Source organism: Phoca vitulina, unplaced genomic scaffold (assembly GCF_004348235.1).
Source record: "Phoca vitulina isolate PV1807 unplaced genomic scaffold, GSC_HSeal_1.0 scaffold4, whole genome shotgun sequence".
Classification (NCBI taxonomy): domain Eukaryota; kingdom Metazoa; phylum Chordata; class Mammalia; order Carnivora; family Phocidae; genus Phoca; species Phoca vitulina.
In genome coordinates this window covers 20,610,350-20,632,570 of record NW_022589707.1, presented here as the reverse complement: position 1 = coordinate 20,632,570, position 22,221 = coordinate 20,610,350, and the positions used below count along the sequence as shown (strand labels likewise).

The 22,221-nt window shown below is 37.5% G+C and overlaps 2 protein-coding genes across 2 annotated transcripts in view; one reads left to right on the top strand and one right to left on the bottom strand.

Annotated features, from left to right (window-relative positions):
- Window positions 1–22,221, bottom strand: part of IQUB (IQ motif and ubiquitin domain containing) — a 136,550-nt gene that overhangs the window by 63,832 nt on the left and 50,497 nt on the right. The window contains exons 12-13 of the mRNA XM_032401661.1: window positions 20,628–20,813; window positions 16,661–16,911 (exon numbers count right to left, since the gene is read on the bottom strand). Of these exons, the coding sequence (XP_032257552.1) occupies window positions 16,729–16,911; window positions 20,628–20,813 (369 nt within the window). The 3' untranslated portion in view covers window positions 16,661–16,728. The remainder of the gene's footprint in view (window positions 1–16,660; window positions 16,912–20,627; window positions 20,814–22,221) is intronic.
- Window positions 1,100–20,722, top strand: LOC116630819 (CCA tRNA nucleotidyltransferase 1, mitochondrial-like). Its single transcript, XM_032401662.1, is given in 3 exon segments — window positions 1,100–1,359; window positions 1,361–2,476; window positions 20,646–20,722. Coding segments are annotated over 2 exon segments (1,311 nt in total). The 5' UTR covers window positions 1,100–1,131; the 3' UTR covers window positions 2,444–2,476; window positions 20,646–20,722.

Here is a 22,221-nt window from a genome sequence, read left to right as displayed (position 1 = left end):
GACTCTTGGGGCACCTGGGTGGCTCAGTTGGTTAAGCATCTGCCTTCACCTCAGGTTATGATCCCAGGATCCTGGGATTGAGCCCCAAATCGGGCTCCCTGCTCTGTGGGGAGCCTGTTTCTCCCTCTCCTGCTCCCCCTGCTTGTGCTCTCTCTCTCTCACTCTCTGTCAAATAAATAAATAAAATCTTTAAAAAAACATATTAACCCAAAATAAATAGAAACAATAAATTAATAAAAGAGCAGATATCAATGAAGTAGACAGCAAGGAATACAGAAAATCAATTAAAGTACCAATAAAGAATGGAGAAAGGATATCCCTTTCAACAAATGGTGCTAGCACAACTAGATATTCATATTTTTAAAAAAAAGAAACTTTAACCAATCCCAATCTCACTTAATACACAGAAATTAATTCAGATAAATCAAGGACCTAAATGTAAAGCTAAGACTACAAAGCAAGTAGAAAGAAACAATACCTGCTAAACGTTAGGGAAGGCAAACTCTCCTTAGGACACAAAAGCATTGCCCACCAAAGAAATAAATGATTAATTGGACTTTTATAATTTCATAGTAAAAACTGTTATCATGAAAGGACACAACTAATACAATTAAACAGAGAGCCACAGACTGGAAGAAAATATACACCATACATGCATCTGACAAAGGACTTGTATCCAGGATGTATAAAGAACACAACTAAATAATAAGAAAACCTATCCAATTAAAAAATGGGTGAAGCGGCAGGGAGGGAGGGCGTGCGGGTGCGCGCCGCAGGGAGGGCAGTGGGGCGAGGGAGCCTCCTGGGGAGGGTGCGAGCCTGTGGCGGTGAGAGGCGTTCTCTCCACCGCGGAGCAGAGCTCGACGTGCAGGTCGTGGGGCCGCGTCCCTGCCACGTTCCAGTAACAGCAGGCTGAATCATCGGGCTTCCCCGGGCACTTTCCGTTCTTTGGGGCCGGCCCCCCGAGGGTCTCACTAAGCTTTTTCGGTCTGGCACCTGGTGTGAGGGGCGGGACACGCCTCTTCAAGGCCAGGGTCCTCAGCGGGTTTTTCTGATTTTAGGCGGAGTTGGAAGGACACTGTTTTTCTTCCCCACGTGGTCCGGATGTGTGGTTGGTGACCTTGCCCCCAGATGCCGAGGTGCCTGAATCCCTGGCGCAGGCCGTTACTGAGCGGTAGTTGGAGTAGGCTGTGCCTTTTCAAGCAGTATCTATTGACAATGAAGTCGCAGTCTCCAGAATTCCAGTCACTGTTCACGGCAGGATTGAAGAGTCTGACAGAATTATTTGTCAAAGAAAATCATGAATTAAGAATAGCAGGAGGAGCAGTGAGGGATTTATTAAATGGAGTAAAGCCTCAAAGATGTGGATTTTGCTACCACGGCTACCCCTGCTCAAATGAAGGACATGTTTCAGGCTGCGGGTATTCGTATGATAAACAACAAAGGAGAAAAGCATGGAACAATTACTGCCAGGCTTCATGAAGAAAATTTTGAAATTACTACACTGCGGATTGATGTTGTCACTGATGGAAGACATGCTGAGGTAGAATTCACAACTGATTGGCAGAAAGATGCTGAATGCAGAGATCTCACTATAAATTCTATGTTTTTAGGTTTTGATGGTACCTTATTTGACTACTTCAGTGGTTATGAAGATTTAAAAAATAAGAAAGTTAGGTTTGTTGGACATGCTAAACAGAGGATACAAGAAGATTATCTTCGAATTTTATGATATTTCCGGTTTTATGGGAGAATTGTAGACAAACCTGGTGACCACGATCCTGAGACTTTGGAAGCAATTGCAGAAAATGCAAAAGGCTTGGCTGGAATATCAGGAGAGAGGATTTGGGTGGAATTGAAAAAAATTCTTGTTGGTAACCACGTAAATCATTTGATTCACCTCCTCTATGATCTTGATGTGGCTCCTTACATGGGCTTACCTACTAGTGCGAGTTTAGAAGAATTTAACAAAGTTAGTAAAAATGCTGATGGTTTTTCACCAAAGCCAATGACTCTCTTGGTCTCATTATTCAAAGTACAGGATGATGTCACAAAATTGGATTTGAGGTTGAAGATTTCAAAAGAAGAGAAGAACCTTGGTATATTCATAGTTAAAAACAGGAAAGATTTAGTTAAAGCAACGGATAGTTCAGAGCCACTGAAACCCTATCAAGACTTCATTATAGATTCTAGGGAATCTGATGCAATGACCCGTGTGTGTGAACTCCTGAAGTACCAGGGAGAGCATGGTCTTCTGCAGCAGATGCAGCAGTGGTGCATTCCTCCATTTCCTGTGAGTGGCCATGACATCAGAAAAGTGGGCATTTCTTCAGGAAAAGAAATTGGGGCTCTGTTGCAGCAGTTGCGAGAACAGTGGAAAAAAAGCGGCTACCAAATGGAGAAAGACGAACTCCTAAGTTACATAAAGAAGAGCGAAAATTGATGAGAGCTGGCACTAAATAGCAGAAAATTTGGGGTAAGGCTAGTTTTTCTTCTCTCCCTCTCAGTGAGATTTAAGAGACTTGAATGAAAGCCAGCTTGGGGGACCTTCTCAGATCAACAGAGGTCTTTGTGAGTTTCTGGCAGTAAACTCAAGTCTACCTCCTCTTAAATCTCATTTATATCCTTGAACCTTCTGCTGCTTCTGGAATAGTTCCTGCTGTGAATAGTATAGTTGGCTTCCCCTGTCTAGGGTTTAATTTTTTTTTTTTTTTCCGGTGTAGCGCATTACTGATCTTAAAAATGGTAACTATCTTTAAGAAAAAAGTGTTTGTTTGCTATTGAAATAACTACATTATTTTATCAGTCTTTAAGTGTTAGTTCTTACTTGAATTTAACACATTTAAATGAATTTAATTTCAACACAAAATAAACTTATGTTGAAATTAGTTGACAGAATATCCTGTATAAAATTATGAAGACCAGGTATGTCCTGGGTGGCTGGCATTCATACACCTGAAACTTGTTCTAGCAAGCTCTAAGTTTTAGTATGTAGTTGATACCTTCCTTTGTCATAATGATTTCTTTATGCATGCTAAGCCTGAGAAAGACTGGCTTGACAGTTACTCTTGAGCCTTTAATAAACATTCCCTTTGGAATTGGAAAAAAAAAAAAATGGGTGAAGCACTTGAAGAAACACAATCAAACAGAGTGTATAAGAATGATACAATAAGAACATGAAAAGTTGTTCATTAGCCAACAGGGAAATGTAAATTAAAACTACAATAAGATGCCACTTCACATCCAATAAGATGACAAAAAGACCTACACCACTAAATGCTAGTGAGGATTCACAGCAAATACAGTTCTTATACATTGTTGGTGGGAATGCAAAATAATATAACCAATTACGGAAAAAACTGTTTAGCACTTTGTGCTACAGTTGCAGATACACCTACCCTACAACCCAACAATTTCAATTCTAGATATTTCCTCAATAGAAATGAAAGTATATGTCCAGAAAAAGACTTGGTAAAGGAAAGTTCATAGCGACTTATTTATACCAGCCCCCAAAACCTGGCAATAATCCAAATAAAATACCATTCAACAATAAATGTGAACAAATTGCTGATGCATTCAACATCAGTGAATCACAAAAATATTATATTGCACAAAAGAAGCCAGGCACAAAAGAATTCTTTATAAAACTCAAGAACTAGCAATGCTAATCTTTGATGACTGAAGTCAGAATGGTGATTGTCTATGGTGGGTAAGAATGGACTGTATGGGACCACAAAACTACTTTCTGAAGTAATGTAAATGTTCTATAACATATTGGTTATATAGGTATACACATTTTTCAAAATCCACTAAATCATACATATAGGGTCCATGTATTTCACTGTTTACAAGTTTTACCTCAACAATAAAATGATGCAATAAAAATAAATTCCTTATGTACACTTCACCCATTGCGAATAAAAACCACAACTATAGGTATACTCAGGGACTTAGGATCCTATTTATGAGTCATAGGTTGTCAAATTTATGTCTTGTGTAATATGGCTTTTATTAAAAGAATAACATGACTACTTTTGCTATTTCTTATCATAGCATTTTTATTAGCATATCGATGCTCTTAAAACAAAGTACTATTTTGATTTATCAAATATCCAAGGCTGCTTTCTTTTTCCACACTTGCATACCTGAAGGGATCCTGACCACTACTGTGACATTTTGGCTTCCATAGTAGGTTTTCCCCTAACGGTTATTTACAAGTGGTTTAAAAGGCAGATCGAGATAAGTTCAGTCGAATAATAATGTAATTTAAAAGCTGGAAAAAACAGCAAACATTAAATTCATCCTAAAGATAGTTAATATCTCTGGAATTTTCTCCAAAGAAAATAATCACAAAAATATATTGTTACTATAAAACAGCTGGGGTGGGGTGCCTGGGTGGCTCAGTCGGTTAAGCGGCTGCTTTCAGCTCAGGTCATGGTCCCAGGGTCCTGGGATCGAGCCCCATGTCGGGCTCCCTGCTCGGTGGGAAGCCTGCTTCTCCCTCTCCCACTCCCCCTGCTTGTGTTCCCTCTCTCGCTGTCTCTCTCTGTCAAATAAATAAATAAAATCTTTAAAAAAATAAATAAATAAAAAAATAAAACAGCTGGGGTTTTTGTTTAGCAGATAAGAATTCTTTATTCTTTATTCAAAAGCAACTTAAATTTTTTTTTCAACTCAAGAGTCTTTTCTGGCTACTTGCTGTGCATAATACAAATTAAATAGTTTCTTACAATGTAAGACCAACTCCAGTTGGTTTTATTTGTATCAACTTAAAAACAGGTAAGGAAAATAGAGCTATCACAATATGTAATATTTTTATTCTAATAACTGGTATTTTAAAAACTTTTACATTAAGAGGATATTTGTAAATTATAAAGGCTAAAAAGTTAAAGACCATATACAGTTCTTTGTTTCAAAGTCAAAGCAGTTTCCCAAAGTTTGAGAGATTCACTGGCTTTACAAATTAGAAAAGAGAGAATTAGTGAGTTGTTGTCTTCCTAAAATTGCCTAGCTGCTTCTAATTCAGGGAAGATAAATGCAGGTTAGGAAGACCACTGGAAGCTGCCAAACACAAGCATTAGTCAGGAGCCAAGCTGAGTGGAGGAGAGAACCAAGCAAACAATTTGCAGATAAAGCTTTTGTGAAGATGGGTTTTTCTGAGGAAGTGCCACAGAAGTTCATAACCTCTTGAACACCTGTAAAGTTCACAGCTGCAAAGTATCACAGTAGTTGTTCACTTTATACACCTGGAACATTCTCAGAGTTCTGTCTCTTTTGAATAAAAGGAAACAGTAAAGACAAGGGATGACTCATGGGTCAAATTAGCATCCACTGGCTGTTGGGCAAGCTCCTGGAGAGCCATGTCACTATCTTATAGTTAACAAGCATGTAGGCCACACACAAAAAATGACCAGTCATGAGAGGGTAGATCTAATTCTGAGTGTCCCCCCAACAACATATTGCATATAAAATCATAAAAGAAAAAAAATTATGCTGTCTTAAAAAACATTTAAAGGAAGCAAACTTTAATCCTTCATTTAACAAACATTTAATATTTCCTTTCCCCCTATATTTTACATATACCATCTATATTTTAACAATCCTGCAGCTGAAGTATTGCCAACTTTACTTTATAGATGAGGAAGCACAGAAAGATTGCAACTTTTGTCTATCTATTTACCTGGGTTCCTCTAGGGCATGGATAGTATTTTACTTAACATTGTGGCCCCAAGGCATAGTAAACCTGAGAAATATGTGCTGAATATATGAGTAAATGAGTGAATGAAGTACAACTGGCTGGCCTTAAAAAATAAAATAAGATTAGAATTAAGTAGAGACATGGGAGAGAAGGTAGAAAAAAAAAACAACCAAGGGTAATATCCAGCATGTGAAAATGCATATTGTGTAGATAACAATTTGAAGAGCTATTAGGAAAAAATAATCCAGTCTCTTTCTTTCATTACTTGTTCTTGCACCTAATTCAATTCACAGATCCAATACTAGCATGAAATACTAAACTCCAGTATATTAACTTATTGGAGAGTCAGAAAAATACAGACTTCCGACTTGTGCAAAACTTTTATACTCTGTTCAGTATCAATTTGCTTCTGCATCCCCTATGTTCATCTTCACACTAGGTCACTTGCATCCGCAATGATTAAACATTGCTCAGTTCAGTTTTTGATAAGCTCTTAATTTCAGTTTTGACACGATGCAAATGTATCAGCTTTCTAGATTCTGAGATCACTTTTAACATGTATTAGTTGAGATTGTAATTTAATTCTACATTGTATATGGGAAAGAAGAAGTTCAAATTCAGTTTAGATTTCACAGACGTCTTGCAACAGCTGTACATAAAATGCTATGAAAAGTAGACACTGTCATTGTCACTAACCGTTCATAGTGGAGCAGTTCATTGTTTAGTATATATTTTCCTTTCCTGATTACATAAATGCATAATATTTATGGGGACTGTAGTGGAAATATTTCTTCCTGAATCATTAAGACTGAAAACCGAGTATAGGTATATGTTTTTTAAATTGACTTTTATCTATTTTATGTGTATTATGTGTAATATAAGAAATGTTTTTAAAAATCTGCAGTGCATTAAATTTAAGTTTGTAAAAGGATTGTTAGAATTCTTTCCAAGCCAAGAGCATCCAGGGGGCTTCTGGTACAGCATGTAAAAAGCTTAGAAGTCCCCACTCTGTCCTAACAAATAAAAAGCTGAGCTAACTGAAAAATCAACAACTCTTCTTAAATCCATAACAGAAGTAAGGTCACAAGACAAACCCCTGCCCCAATATTGAAGAGAATGACAGGGCAAATAAAGAATCACAACCTACTGGAACAGTATTCCTAATTGATCTAACAGATAACATTTTATTCAAAATAATAGCAACAATGCATTCAATTGTGTGTGTTTGTATATATCATCTATATGCTTATATATATGAGTGAAATGAATAACAGCAATGATACAAGGGATGGAAGGGAGGAATTAGGATTATTTTGTTATGGTTAGGGACTTCAGCATCCTTCTGCCAGAATGTACAGATCCAGCAGCCAGAAAATCAGTAAGGACATAGTAGAACTCAACACTACCACCAATTAGCTGCATATAATGGACATCTACAGACTACATCATCCAACAGAATATACATTCTTCTCAAGCAAAAAGCATCCAGTATATTATTCTTTTGACTAAATTTTTTCAATTCTCCCTCTGAAAGTCTTACCTCTAAATATATATATTACCGTTCTACAAAATTTTATGTGTGATAGTTTTGAGAGTGCAAAATGCTATTTTATAATATCCATATGGAATGAGGCATTATTCCCCTAAAGCACCATGGAGTACTGCCTCAAATAGGGCACCATAGCATACTATCTGGAATATCATTTGGAGTTGCCAGGGACTTTTGTGAGACCTGATGAGAATAAAATAATCTCAAAATGAAAAAAATTATGAGAATGTTCTTTCTCAACCAGGTATTGGTAACTCTCAACTTGTAAAAGATAGAAATTATGACCTGTTCACTTAGCCACACTTATCTGACCATTTATGCTCTCTAAAGAATTGTGTTGTGAGTCTCAAATTCCAATTCAGTGGGAATATTACTGTGTTCCCTAGAGGAATTTCTACTTTGTGCATTAAGACCTACAAATCCATTGAGTCCAAGGTTGAAGGAATGGAAAGTGATAATTTTACATAGATTATGTGGCATAATAGTGAAAGGGGCCGCATTCAGCTCTTTCCTTTGGTTCCCAGGTCTGTGTACTTTTAGGACGGGGAGACAGCAACATCCACTAGTCAGCTCTGCCCATTTTTTTCCCCAGACAATGCATTCTGGCTGTGAAGGAGACTGCACATACTGACTAATGATTTAAGGCATATACGACATCCTGTAAGGCAGCAGTCCAATACTCCAGGGTACTGTCACTCAGATGATGCCATAACTGAGCCTTCAGTAGGCCATTCTAGAATTTTATCAAGCCAGATATTTCTAGGTAGTAAGGACATGGTAAGACCAATGAACTCTGTGAGCATGAACCCATTGTCTCACTTCCTACTCTGTGAAATGAGTCCTTGGTTGAAGGTAATGTAATACATGACATCATAGTGATAAGTAATGCTTCCTGTAGGTCCATGACAGAAATACTAGAAGCAAGGAAGACAAATCCATATGCATATTAAACATCCATATTTGTGAGAATGCCCTCTCCCTGATTAAAAAAAAAAATCCAGGATACTCAACTATCCATCAGATCGCCAGCTGCTTTCCCTGGGGAATATTATCAGCTTGTAGCTTATTATTGTCCTCTACTGTTGGTAAATTAGACACCCAGCTGTGAGGGTAGCTAAATGAGCCTTGGTGAAGCAAAATCCCTGTTGTTAAACCCATAGATGAGTTCCATCCATACTGTCAAGGTTAGTTTATACATGAAGCCATTGAGCAAACACCAGAAATCTAGTAAAAGAAGCTGACTGAGATACACAGGAGGATAACCTCGAACGCTTGATTGACAGCGTCCTCTGTAGTGGGATGCCATTTGGAGTGCTCTTACATAGGACAGCCTTACCCACACACATCTCCCCCAAACTCCTTATCACCAATATTTAAATATTATTCTAAGTCTCTTTCCAGTTGATTAACCTTTTAGGCACTGCCCATGGATCTCTGTGGATCTATACCACCAACTATGTCCCACTGCACAAAAAGTGGATAATGAGATGGCGCCACTTGAAATTCTTCCCTCAGAGAGAATTCTTTATCTGTGTCTTCCATGGCCTTCCAAAGTGGAGCTGTAATACAGTGGAAGCATATGTGCCAACCTTTCCCTAAACCAGACCATCTATTGACACTATGGTGTGCAGATCCTCTGTACACCAGTTTTCTTTTCTTCCATTTAAATGACCAGAGGGAACTCTCCATGAGCCATAGTTGTTTGTTGAGGGGTAAGTGGGAAATCAGGAGGAGCATATACCACAGGAGTCTGAAGTATCTATTTCATGTTGTTTACCTGTAACTTCCAAACCTGCAAGGGCATTCTTGGATATACAATTTCCACTTGACATTGGAATGATGCTGTGTACATTTGACTTTATGACAGGGTGAATCTGATAACACACAGTTTATTATGGGCATTTTTTAGTAATATAGTCACTTAGTGAATCATCCAGTGATAAGTATCCTCATAAGAGAAAGAAGAATAGAAGATAGACACATAAAAAGAAGGAGGCCACATGTGACCATAAGGGCAGAGATTGGAATAATACAGTCAAAGAAGCCAAGAAATTCCTGGAGCCACCAGAAGCTAGGAGAGGCAAGAAAAGATTCTCTCACATAGCACCAGAGTGTGGCACTGTCAACACCTGGATTTCAGACTTCTGGCCTCCAGAACTGTGAGAGAATAAATCCTTGTTGTTTTAAGCCACATAATTTGTTGTAATTTGTTATAGGAGCCCTAGGAAATGAATACAGCTGCCCATTTCATTCCCATGGATCTGATTATCATTTAATCGTTATAAATCCCCGCAGGGTCAAATCACTCGGCTCCTAGGGCTTTTTATGATAACTCTGCTCTCTTTTTCTCTGATGATTAAACTTCACCAGTTGGCTTTTAGCATTGGGGATCACATTGTTCCCATCAAATCAGGTTATCAAATTCTAGTACAGCATGCCCACTGTCATCTCCAGCCTATAGGGAACAACTACCACAGAGCTTTTCAAGGATGCTGGTAATCCACTCATGACTGCATTTCTTAATGCCTTGGTGAAGATCCTCTTGTGGAGTACTAACACCTCTAAGAGGTGTCTGAGAAAGTCACACATAATAGAGCCCACCCCTACAACCCATTTTCCTGAGTAATGTTTTCCAGAGAAGTTCTTACATTTTGAGCTCATCAGTATATGCCATTTTTGAGTCCAGGCTTCAGTTAACACATCTAGCAATTCACAGGGCCTCCAACCAACACATAAAATCCTGAATTCTAGGCAAGCACGTGAATTTGGCTTGATACAATCTTTTGTTTTATCCTTTTTGGTCTAATAGTCTTAGAATAAACTCTTATACATGCTCCCCTGACTCTTAATAAAAAATAAAATAAACACAATCCTACAACTCTTTCAGTACATAGGCTAACTCATACCAGACCATACCTTGTTTGTTCTTCCTCACCACTATCCTTACCTTGGCATGAGATCTAGCTGCGGTGCACACTTAATTGACAATACAACTCTATAAGCCTTACACTCGGCTCTAGACTTAATCCTCAGCCACCTCTGCCATGTAAACACATGAGATCAGTAATTTCTGTAGAGTTCTCATAAAGGCTTTCTAAATTTCTCTCTGGGCCTTGTGTTGGACCTTCAAGGCTTTCAGTTTATCCTTTCCCTTATGAACCCTTTCTGGTGTAAGAAATACCATCCTATGGTGCAATCTTTGTCATCAAAGTGACTAACTGGCTCACCCTTTGGTCTCGCTATGCTTATCCTCCACATGCACCCCAGTCTATGCCACCACTTGTGATATTTTGAGTAATCATGATGCTACCACATGCTGCATATCACCAGTGTCCTATTTCCCCCTGGCAAGGAGGTTATCCATATGTTCTTCAAATATGTGAGCAGCCAAAGCCTAGATTCCATTTTGAAGTCTGTTTGCTGGGATCGTTCCTGGTACCAATCACTGTTTTTGTCAGGGTCCAGCAGGTACACTCAAACTGGTTAATTTGAGAAGTATTTAGAAAAAGGTTTGTTTACAAAGGGAAGGGCACTGTTTAAGGAAATCAAAATGAAAACCTGAAACACCTTAAACCTAACTAAAAAAAAAAAAGCAATTCACCCATAAGCTGACGGAGTAAAAAGAAGGAATGAATCTCAGAATTCAAAGAGAGCTGTAGAGTAGAAGGGCTGACCATGCAACCAGAGATATGGTCTTAGGCACATAAATGCAGTCACTGACAATAACAGATCGAAAAGACAGAAGAAGCCAGGGGAAAAAGACCGTACCTCTGTCTGTCTTTCAGACCTCAAATGTCCTGCTGATCTTCCCATTGACCAAAGACAACTGGAGGACATTACATAGTCACTGATGCAGTGCATAAAGAGCAGCCTCTCAGGGCACAAAGCAGAGAGAAGGGTGGAAGGTAGATCTGAAGAAGCAAATGAAGAATATCCAGCAAAAGCCATGTTATTTTATCTTCTAATATTTTTAAATTTTATTTGCTAATATTTTGTTTAGGATTTTTGCATCTATATTCATTGTGAAGTTGGCCTATCACTTTCTTTCTTGTACTAGCCTTGTCAAATTTTGATATCAAGGATGTGTTGGCCTCATGAGTTTGGGAGTATTCATTCTTTTTCTATTCCTTAGAAGAAGAATATCTATAGAATTAGAATTCTTTGTTCTTTCAATGCTCAATTGTGACACAAGACAATTTTACTCGCATTACATTTTGGGCAAAGCATGTTATATAATCCTGCCTCATTTCGAGAGCATGGAGAATTGCAATCAGTCACCCAGCGCTCCTGGAAAGAGAAAAGAAACAACACTTTCTACCTCTTGACTTACTTCTCTTTTTTTCATTTTTAAGGTTATCTGGGTCAAGAACTGTGAAGGGTCTGAGACACTACCCAATTACAAGCTAACAAATTTGCCTGCCAGAATTTCATAGATGACAGCGGAAGACATGAGACTCCTGGGTCAGAGATGAAGCACAATTCATTGTTCACAGAAATAGCAGCAGCCAGAATATCAGCATTTTGCCCTAATTCCCCCAGGGTGATACAAAGTCCGGATGACACAAGCACACACGTTGCAGGGTAGAAATACTAGGCTTAGAAACTGAATCTTTTACAGTGAACAGTAAACACTATCCCTATCTTCCAAGACTGTTTGCTATACAAACATCCTTCAAAATAAGTCTAAAGAAAAGGAGAACTACTATCTCTGCTCAAAAGAGATGCAGAAGTGCAAGAAGCCTATGGAGAATGGTTTTTCAAGTGACTTTTTAAAAACTTACTTTTGTATCTAACAGAGATTAATTATTCATTTATATTGTGAATAATAATTTATCAATATAAAGTAACTCCCTTTGCTCTATTTTTCTTCTCAGTTTCATCCTTGAAATTAATATTACCAACATTTTTTGTTGTGTGCTTACATGTGACTATTACAATTTTACTAAATATCATTACTTTTAACCTTTATATGTCATTTCATTCGGGGTACATATCTGGTACAGAGCATTTAGTTTACTCTTTTGGTACAATATAATAACTATCCCTTACTAGAGAACTTTAACGTATCTGAATTTATGCACTGTGATATTTTTAACCTGTTTTTTGTCTAATATGTACTTCTTCCTGCTAACCTTGGAAAACAAAACCAAAACCCTTTATTTCACAATAGTTCTCAAGTTTGTTGTTGTTCCCTTTTTCTCTCTAGAAATGTGTTTATAATTTCATCCTCATTCTGCTAGCAGTTGCCTTTAAATTTTTAAACTAAATATTCGAATATCTACTTTCCTACCTATCTGTTGACCCTTCTCCCATTAAAAAGACTTGGAACATTTTCCATGAGAGACTATGGACTCTGAGAAACAAACTGAGGGTTCTAGAGGGGAGGGGGGTAGGGGGATGGGTTAGCCTGGTGATGGGTATTAAAGAGGGCATGTATTGAATGGAGCACTGGGTGTTATATGCAAACAATGAATCATGGAACACTACATCAAAAACTAATGATGTAATGTATGCTGACTAACATAACATAAAAAAAAAAACAAAAACAAAAACTTGGAACACTTTCATCCCTCTGAACCCAGACACTTTATTGGAATAGTCAGGCTATTATTTTTGTAGATTTTTTTTTTGCAGTATAGATGTTCGAGGAATTATTTTTGTTCATTACATTGTTTCATACAAATGATCATTTAGAAAGGATCTTGAGGTTGTAGCACTCACTGCCATTTCTCATTTATGATATCATGCCCATACCTTACTTCTACAGTCTTAAGGTCGGCTGGAGTACAGAATGGGTACGCAGAGATTCATGATATGCTTTCCGCTTAACAATGGCTCTCTATTGTCTTCATAAATATTTGCCCCAAAGTAAAATTCTTAGGTCATTTTTTTTTACCCTCAAAATTCAAAATCCTTCAATAGAAATGTTCCTCCCTTCTGGCATTTAGTGTTGGAGAAGAGAAATCTATGATGCTACCATTGATTTTATTTTCTTGTGGCTAACTTTTCCTAACTTTGAATGCTTACAGAATTTGTCCAATATTCTTGAAATTCAGAAATACCATGAGATTGTGTCTATGTGTGTGTCTATATTAATTTTCCCAGTACTTGGTAGATTCTTTACACAACTAAAGTTATATGTCTTTTTAGCTTAGGAAAATTGGCTTTAAGTCTCTCTTTGCTAATTGTTTCTCCTTTTTTATTCCATTCTAGGCTCATATTATCTCTAGTGTAGTTAGAGCAAGATTATTAAACTTATTATTTTTGCTCATCTACTTCATTAATTTGTCCTTTTCCTCTAAATTCTAGGGAACTATCTTGAGCTAATCCATCAAATCTTTATTTTAGATTCATCTTTAAAGTACCAAATCTGGGGCGCCTGGGTGGCTCAGTTGGTTAAGCGACTGCCTTCGGCTCAGGTCATGATCCTGGAGTCCCTGGATCGAGTCCCGCATCGGGCTCCCTGCTCAGCAGGGAGTCTGCTTCTCCCTCTGACCCTCCCCCCTCTCATGTGCTCTCTCTCGCTCTCTCTCTCTCTCAAATAAATAAATAAAATCTTTAAAAAAAAAAAATAATGAAGTACCAAATCTGCTGTTCATTGCCATCTACGTGTTGTTTTTTGGTAATTTAGCAATTGTTTATCTTGTGTAATAGCAATTTTCCCCAGTATCATTTTTTGCCCAAAGGATGAAAAATGCTATCAAATATCCTTAACATGAATCAAGAGATTTGATAAATGAATATTTGTTCTCGTTCCTCAGAAGGGTCCCTTTTTGATTTTTGAATCTCTATCTCTATCTATCTAGTGACTATTCTTCATCAGCTTGTTTTTATAATTTGCAGATATAAAGTTCTGTCCTATTATATTATTTAGGCATCCGTCTATATAATACAGTCCTCATAAAGGAGAAAGAAGGAAACACTTTCTATAGTTTCATTTGTTAGTGGACCAAGGGAAGTATCATCATCAGGTCCTAAACTAGAGGAATGCAGATACTATGAAGGCAGGAGAACCAAATGCTAAACGAGCTGTTGCTTCCGGTATACTAGAGTTAGGTTTTAAGTGGGTAGCAACCTGACTTTTCCCCCACTGACGGCTCTCTAACCAGATACCTCTTCTAGCCCCTTCTGCTTTGGATTTTCAGATAGCTGTCTAAATTGAGAACTGTACTTCCAGAAGGATTAAAAAGCATTTACCAGATTATTGGGGAAAGTCTGTCTGTTCTTGAGCTGTTTTTCCCCCTTAGTGGTTATTCTCCCAGCCCTATAGGTACTGCCCCTTTCCCTACATGAATTCAATTGCTCTAGCTGGTCCACTCCTCTCTGTTGTATTCCACAAATCTTCCATACCAGGAGCAAATGCTATCTAGTCAGTTGCTTCATCTCTAGGGTAAATAATGGAATTCCCAAAGACCCTTATTTGCCCCTATCTGAATATTTCTCCCTTGATGCTTGCCTCCCCAGCCCTTTCTTCTCTAAGATAGGATGCTCTTGTACACTGTCTTGTGAAAATCTGGTCATTTACATTCCAGTGTAAACCCACTGTTGTCTGCTTTGAATTGCTACCTGTTTATTAGTGATCAAAATGGTCTCCAATCTAACCCCATCTGTAATTTGCCATTTAGAAAGTTCCCAGAATGTCTGAATTGTCCATGGAAACCTGAAAATAACATCATTATAGCACTTCCCTCCTTGATGTTTATTTCCTTAAAAACAATCACCATGTGCCATGATTTTGCTAAATAAAAAAATAATTGTAGATGTCCTAGAAAATATGTTGCTGAAATATTGGCAAATATTTATGTAGAACAAATATTAATATTTAGATTGAATTCCTTGAGCACTAAACTGAAGAGAACAGCTCATTAACTACTGATTGGAATTAGGAGAAAAATTCTCCCCTCACCCCTCTCTCTCTCAAATTATGTTGTGTGTGTGTGTGTGTGTGTGCACGCGCGCGCATGCCTGTGTGTGTGTGTGTGTGTGTGTGTGTGAAATACTGCTACTTGAGTTATAGAGCTTCACTTTAAATTCTTCTCTCTAACAAGATATCTTCTATTTAGCCATCCAGATCCTCTATCCCTATTATCTACTCCACTCTTTGCCCTGAAACTGCATGAATTATGCCAATAGAATTCTATTTCTCCTGCTTTCCTTCTGGGTTCTACCGATGGGAAATGCAAGCAGGAGACTAGAGGAAGGGAGAAGCGTGAAATCAGAGTATTTATTTCTCCAGTTCATGAGACCACCTGGGTTGACTATCCCATGACAGTTGGTTTCTGATTCTCTCAGTGATCATCTTTACACCAAGCATTCTCAGACATCTCCCTCCGCAGGTTCATTTAAGACTAGGGGTCAAGACAGCTTATCTCATATTGGCCCTGAGTTCCTGCACTATTCCTTTAGTTTCCCTAAATACTGCCCACACTTTATAATAAGTCCTTTGTAAATATACCCTCCTTGAATTTTCCTATTTTGAGGGGGCTATCAATTTCCTATTAAGACTGACACACATACCCTGTTCATCACTGTAGGTCTCTGACATGCATGTAGTCAAGATTATTCCTTTGGCTTATTGGGGATGGGGCTGTTACAGTTTACTTAACCAAGTTTGTCCTTCCTCCAGAATGTCATCATTGCCCCATTGGGAGTTTTCTTCCCATAGGATAAAATATAGTTCTACTGTTTACCCTGTTTTCCAGCATGGAATGCATTTGTTTGTTTGTTTAGAAATAATTCCAGTTGTTTTACTGGGATTTTAGGAAGGATGGAAGGTAAAAGTAGAAAATAAAAAGTGAAGATTCATTGGGGCGCCTGGGTGGCTCAGTCGTTAAGTGTCTGCCTTCAGCTCAGGTCATGATCCCGGGGTCCTGGGATTGAGCTCCACATCAGGCTCTCTGCTCAGCGGGGAGCCTGCTTCTCCCTCTCCCTCTGCCCCTGCTTGTGTTCCCTCTCTCGTTGTGTCTCTCTCTGTCAAATAAATAAATAAAATCTTTGAAAAAAAAAAAGTGAAGATTTAAATCGCTGTATTAAAACATAGCATTTTTTTATCCTACCTGTAAAGATTTTTAAGAAAAAGAATTTTATGTTTCCTCTCATCCATATACTGACTATTCTACAACTACATTTAACCTAAAATAAATTATTTGAGTTGAAAGTTAAACCTAGCTTTTGTTTGTGGTTTTATAGCGCACTTGAAATTTTTAAAAAATTTTAATGTGAAAATATGAAAAATAAAATGTTCTCTTTGCCTTAAAATATTAATTTCAGGAACAAAACTGTATTTCAGTTTTCACTAAATGTCTAACAATAAAACATTTATATAGGGATGTTTTGTCTTCATACAACTTATGATACTATGAGAAACAAAAAACAATTAAAATCAATAAAAAGATAAAATTCTATTTCCATACTGTGTAGCCGCTGTATTCCTCTATTAGCAGTGGACAAAAATGCTGATCATCAAGTAGTCCTGGATCTTCTAGGGACTAGGCCTCTGGGACACTATAATCTTAGGAGCTGTTTCTGAGTGATATTTCTTTCTGATCTCATCTATTTCACCATCATCAAGTACAAATGAAGCCAGCACTGGAATTTGAGAAAAATAGTTCTTAGCCAGGATATGTTTGTGTTTGATCTTGTGAATAAACAAGGGTTCATATCCCTGAAAAGAAAAGAAAATCAAATTCTATTAAATGTCACAGATATATTTTGCCAAGCAAAAAAATAAAAACACGTTCATATCTCGGTGCCTTTACTTATCTGTTCTCTCAGCCCAGAGAACGCTGCTTCCTACTTTGTCTGTCATCTTTCAGGGCTCGGCTGCTATGATGCTCTAACCTTGAGGCCTTTCCTGACTCTCCCTCTGACCTCTGAGTCCAAACTAATCCCTCCTTCCTCTTACTTGCAAGTACTATTATGTATTTTAATTGTAATATTTAGTTCATTCTGCTTTCAATTTTACTACCTGCTTGAGAGTCTCTCCATTATAAGAAATACTCCTTGAAGGTTCAAACTGGGTTTTTTTAATGTAAGTGTCTCTCAACACCACCCAAGTTCAATTATTTTTGAATGAATGATTTTGTCACCTTGTTTCACTCTTTAAATCTACTTCAACACTGATACAATTACCAGCTTTTGATTGAGTTATTTTTTCTAAAATTGGTACTTATATCCCAATCTCCAGGGTCCAAAACAAAGATCGCAATGGTATTCTGACAGTATAAACTTCTCTTTGCTCCCCTTTTACCACCTTAGATTCCCACCTCATGAGTCCATTTTCTGTCTTCTAAATAGAAAATAACCTTTCTGTCTTTATCAAGCCTCTGTACCTTTCCACTTTAGTTCTTAATTAATGTTTAGACTTCTTGTCTCTCCACAACTAGCACAGAACTTTGAATCTTTTCTGTTATGTAGCAATCCACCGTATAAGACCATCTGTCTTCTAATGAGAGTGGCAGACTGCTTGCTGCCAACCCAATATCCACTCTCTATTCCACTGGTATTTAGAGGCCTGATTTTGTATTTTGTGATGTGTTCAGCTTTCCTAGCCTTTATTCTAGTAAGGGGTGGGCATGTGACAAGTTTCAGGCCATTATACATATGTGTATATATAGAACAGAAGCCATTGGACAAAGCTTACAAGAAAGCTTTTTAAGAGAACGCAGGAGATGATGTAGCTATTTTATCCGTAAGAGTCCACAAGCATGAGAATGAAAGTCAAATGTTAAATACAGCTGAAGAAAAAGTTAGAGGGCCTGGGTTTCTGAGAGCATTGTGGAGCCACCATCTGGACCCCAGACTGCCAACCTCTGGACTTCTTGCTTGATGGACACTAACTTCACATTTGATTAAGTCATTATCAATTGCTTAGTCTGTTATTTGCAACCAAACTTGAATACAACTGAAACAATGAAGAATTGTGTCCATTACACATCCTGGTTTTTCTCCAAGCACATAGCACAGTATGAGGAAAGCACATTCAAAAGAAAATTCTGGTTGAATTAATAAATACCATCTATTTCCTTTATTAATCTTATGGACCCTTCTTTTCAACCAAATCACAAATACAATTTGTACCTCCTCTTAAAATTTGTCTTCTAAAAGTAAGACATCCCTCACTAAAGATCCTTTCATTGTGTCAAAACAAAGGTAAAGAAAGCCTGGAGAAAAGGAGCCAAAGCACACAATATTCTGGCAGAGAGTATTATGTAGGAGAATACTGGGCTTGTTTTTAAGTTTCCTCTCTACAGACACATATAACAGGGCAAAATACTCATCCTTTGCACTAATCTGTGTTCTACCACTTCTTAGTCCTTACTTCATTAAGAAAACTAACAAATTTCTATTACGCAACATTAAATTACATGTGTACAGAACTTTATAGGTTTTCAAAGCACCTTTATAGAACAAAAATGTAATCATTAAAGGTAAGATAAGCATAGTATGGTACATACAAGCAAAGGAACAATAAGAAACTTTTAAAGAATAATATAATATGGAAAGATATCCAATATATACTATCCCCTTTTCATATTATCTCCTTTTTACAGATGAGAAAACTAGGGCACTGAGACATCAGCAAATTTGCTCAACCTCTCTCAGCTCCTGAGTGACAGAGCCAGAATTCAACTAGGGCTGCTCTGATCCTCTGTATTGATTTCATGTTTTTAGCTGACCTTTATAAAAATTTATGATGCAAAGAAGGCAGGTCTTAATGTCCTATAGCTTGATTATTAGTGACAGAAATGAGGAAATACTGGGTCAGGTCTCCTGACTTTAAATCCACTGTTGTTCCTACTTTGACCAATGTGCACACCACAAGAAACTGCTCTGCCTCATTTACGTTCAGAGAACAGAAGTCTTTTTCCAGGCTTTTCCTATAACTTGTGTCATGACTGCAGGGAGCCAAAATTATTTTAAATTTTGAGCATTTTTTTACTTACTGAGAAAGCAAATATCTCTGTGCATTAAGGAAATTCTAGAAATGCTTTAACTTGTGGCAAGATATAAACTATTCTTTAACGAGGCTGAAAATTAATACTTAACAGATTAATGTAGGCCAAAACCATAAAAAGGCTTTTTTTTTTTTTTTTTTAGTTTGTCTGGTTGAGAACCTTAGCTCTATTTATAGAAATTCAGTAAGATCAGTATCCTGAAATTAGAAATGCATGTGAATAGAACATTTAATTTGGTACTGCAGTAATTTGATTGAATACACAAAGGGAGTGTGTGGATTAATTGAAGCAGTAGAATATCAGCTTTGGGAATGAACTTCAATCCCACTATGGGTCCTAGATGAAATAATATTGTAGTGTTGGCTATGCCTCCAGTGATTAAATATTTATGAAGCAGTTGAGTTTACTAAATATAATATTTAACACAGTTTCAGTTTCATGCTGCTCTTTCTTTCGATCCCTAGAGTGAAATTTTTCTTAGCCTGGCTTCTACTATAAAATTATTCAAAAAAGCTAAAAATTTAACTAGTTTCTCCTCTTTATACCTTCTCCCTCCCCAATAAAAACACAAGCAGGGAATAGCACCATTCAAAATGACTATTAAATTTGAAGTCATTTCTTTCTCTTAACTGACATTTTGAATGAAATTAATAGTATAGAAATTTAATCAATAGAAGGCAGAGAATCAGTATCAGCTGTTGGAATCCTAAGCTTGCTCAGTGTCAGTGAAGCTCTCTGATGAACTCAATTCTGCTCATCAAAATGTTTTACAGATTGCATCTTGTAAGTTACTAAAATTAAATGGTATTGAATTTTTACAGCGCATTCCCCACTCCTAGTCAGTTGGGAGAAAATGAAAAATGGAGCCTCAGAACCATATCTCATCCGTATGCTTTCCATTTAGAGCACAAGATTATGAGAAAAATTTGAGAATTTAGTGTGCTTTTTAGGCAGACTCATGATGGTTAATCAAAGAAGGGCAGATTCTAGGTTATATAATATCTATCTGGTATTTCATTTATTCATTCAACAAATACTCACTAAACCCCTAGTCTGTGACAGGCACTGGTGTAGTTTATTAAGAGATATAGACATGAATAAGCTAAATAAAATCCCCGCCCTCACGGAATTTACCATGGAATGACATGCTCGAACTTGCTATTATTAGCAGAGAGGGGAATCAAGTTTAGATACTTGTAAGATGTTTGGATCTCTTATCTTGTCTTTTTTCTGTGCCTTAGCTTCCTTTTAATTTTAATCTCAGCCATACATACCATCCACACATTTTGTTACTGTTATTCATTCTCTGTTTCTTAATCCAATGGAAGTATGTAAATTATTCATGGAATGTAGTAAAAGGCAGTCAAGTTATCCTCTAATATTTTCAATGATTAAATTAATTCCTCAAATTCTACTTTCTTACCTCTTCAATACTTGTTAGCTTGAGATGAGCAACACCTTCATCTTTGGTAAGAAGAATGCAGTTCCAGGGGGACCATTCCAAGGACTTATCCCACCTGACCATGACCAGATCGTTGAGATCCTTCCAGGCACTGAGCACTGACTGCGATGCCCAGATGTTCTCTACCAGGTACTGAATATCTTGTAGCTGCATGTCGAAACAAGTTTGAAAAATCATGTTTTCTTCTAAACATAACACTTCTTTAAGATTATTCTATTATTGAGGAAATAATCATATTGAGTATATGTTTAAAAGAGAAACATTATTCATGAAGTTTTTAGTGCTCCTTTAGCTTATTTTTTGCCAAATCTCTGCTCACTCTGCCCAAGCTACATTATCAGTTTCACAGTCATGACTGCATCTTTAACCCAGAGAAAGCTGCATGTATTTCTTCCAGTATGCTAATTTTACCTTACATGTAAATGGTATTCAGTGCTTTTCAAAATGTATTTGCCACTATCCTCATCCTTATCCTAACCCTTATCCTCAGTGTTATTGTAGGTCATTTTTTTTCCACTTTACAAATGAAGAAACTGAGATTTGATAAAGATTAAGCAATTTGCTTAGTGTTATTAAAAAGACTGTTGTTTTAATGAAAAAAGAAGGAAAATGGGGGAAATGAAGTAACGGTTTAAAAACTTTTTTTAAATCGGAGGGGGAGACGAACCATGAGAGACTATGGACTCTGAGAAACAAACGGAGGGTTCTAGAGGGGAGGGGGATGGGGAGACGGGTTAGCCTGGTGATGGGTATTAAAGAGGGCATGTATTGAATGGAGCACTGGGTGTTATTTTTTTTTTTAATTTTATTATGTTATGTTAGTCACCATACATCATTAGTTTTTGATGTGGTGATCCATGATCCATTGTTTTCATATAACACCCAGTGCTCCATGCAGTACGTGCCCTCCTTAATACCCATCACCGGGCTAACCAATCTTCCCTCCCCCCTCCCCTCTAAAACCCTGTTTGTTTCTCAGAGTGCATAGTCTCTCATGGTTCATCTCTCCCTCCAATTCCCCCCCCCTCATTTTTCCCTTCCTTCTCCTAGTGTCCTCCATGCTATTCCTTATGTTCCACAAATAAGTGAAACCATATGATAATTGACTTTCTCTGCTTGACTTATTTCACTTAGCATAATCTCCTCCAGTCCCAACCATGTTGATGTAAAAGTTGGGTATTCATCCTTTCTGATGGCTGAGTAATATTCCATTGTATATATGGACCACATCTTCTTTATCCATTCATCTGTTGAAGGGCATCTCGGCTCTTTCCACAGTTTGGCTATTGCAGACATTGCTGCTATGAACACTGGGGTGCATATGGCCCTTCTTTTCACTACATCTGTGTCTTTGGGGTAAATACCCAGGAGTGCAATTGCTGGGTCATAGGGTAGCTCTATTTTTAAATTTTTGAGGAACCTCCACACTCTTTTCCAAAGTGGCTGTACCAACTTGCATTCCCACCAACAGTGTAAGAGAGTTCCCCTTTCTCCACAACCTCTCCAACATTTGTTGTTTCTTTCCCTGCCCATTTTTACCATTCTAACTGGTGTA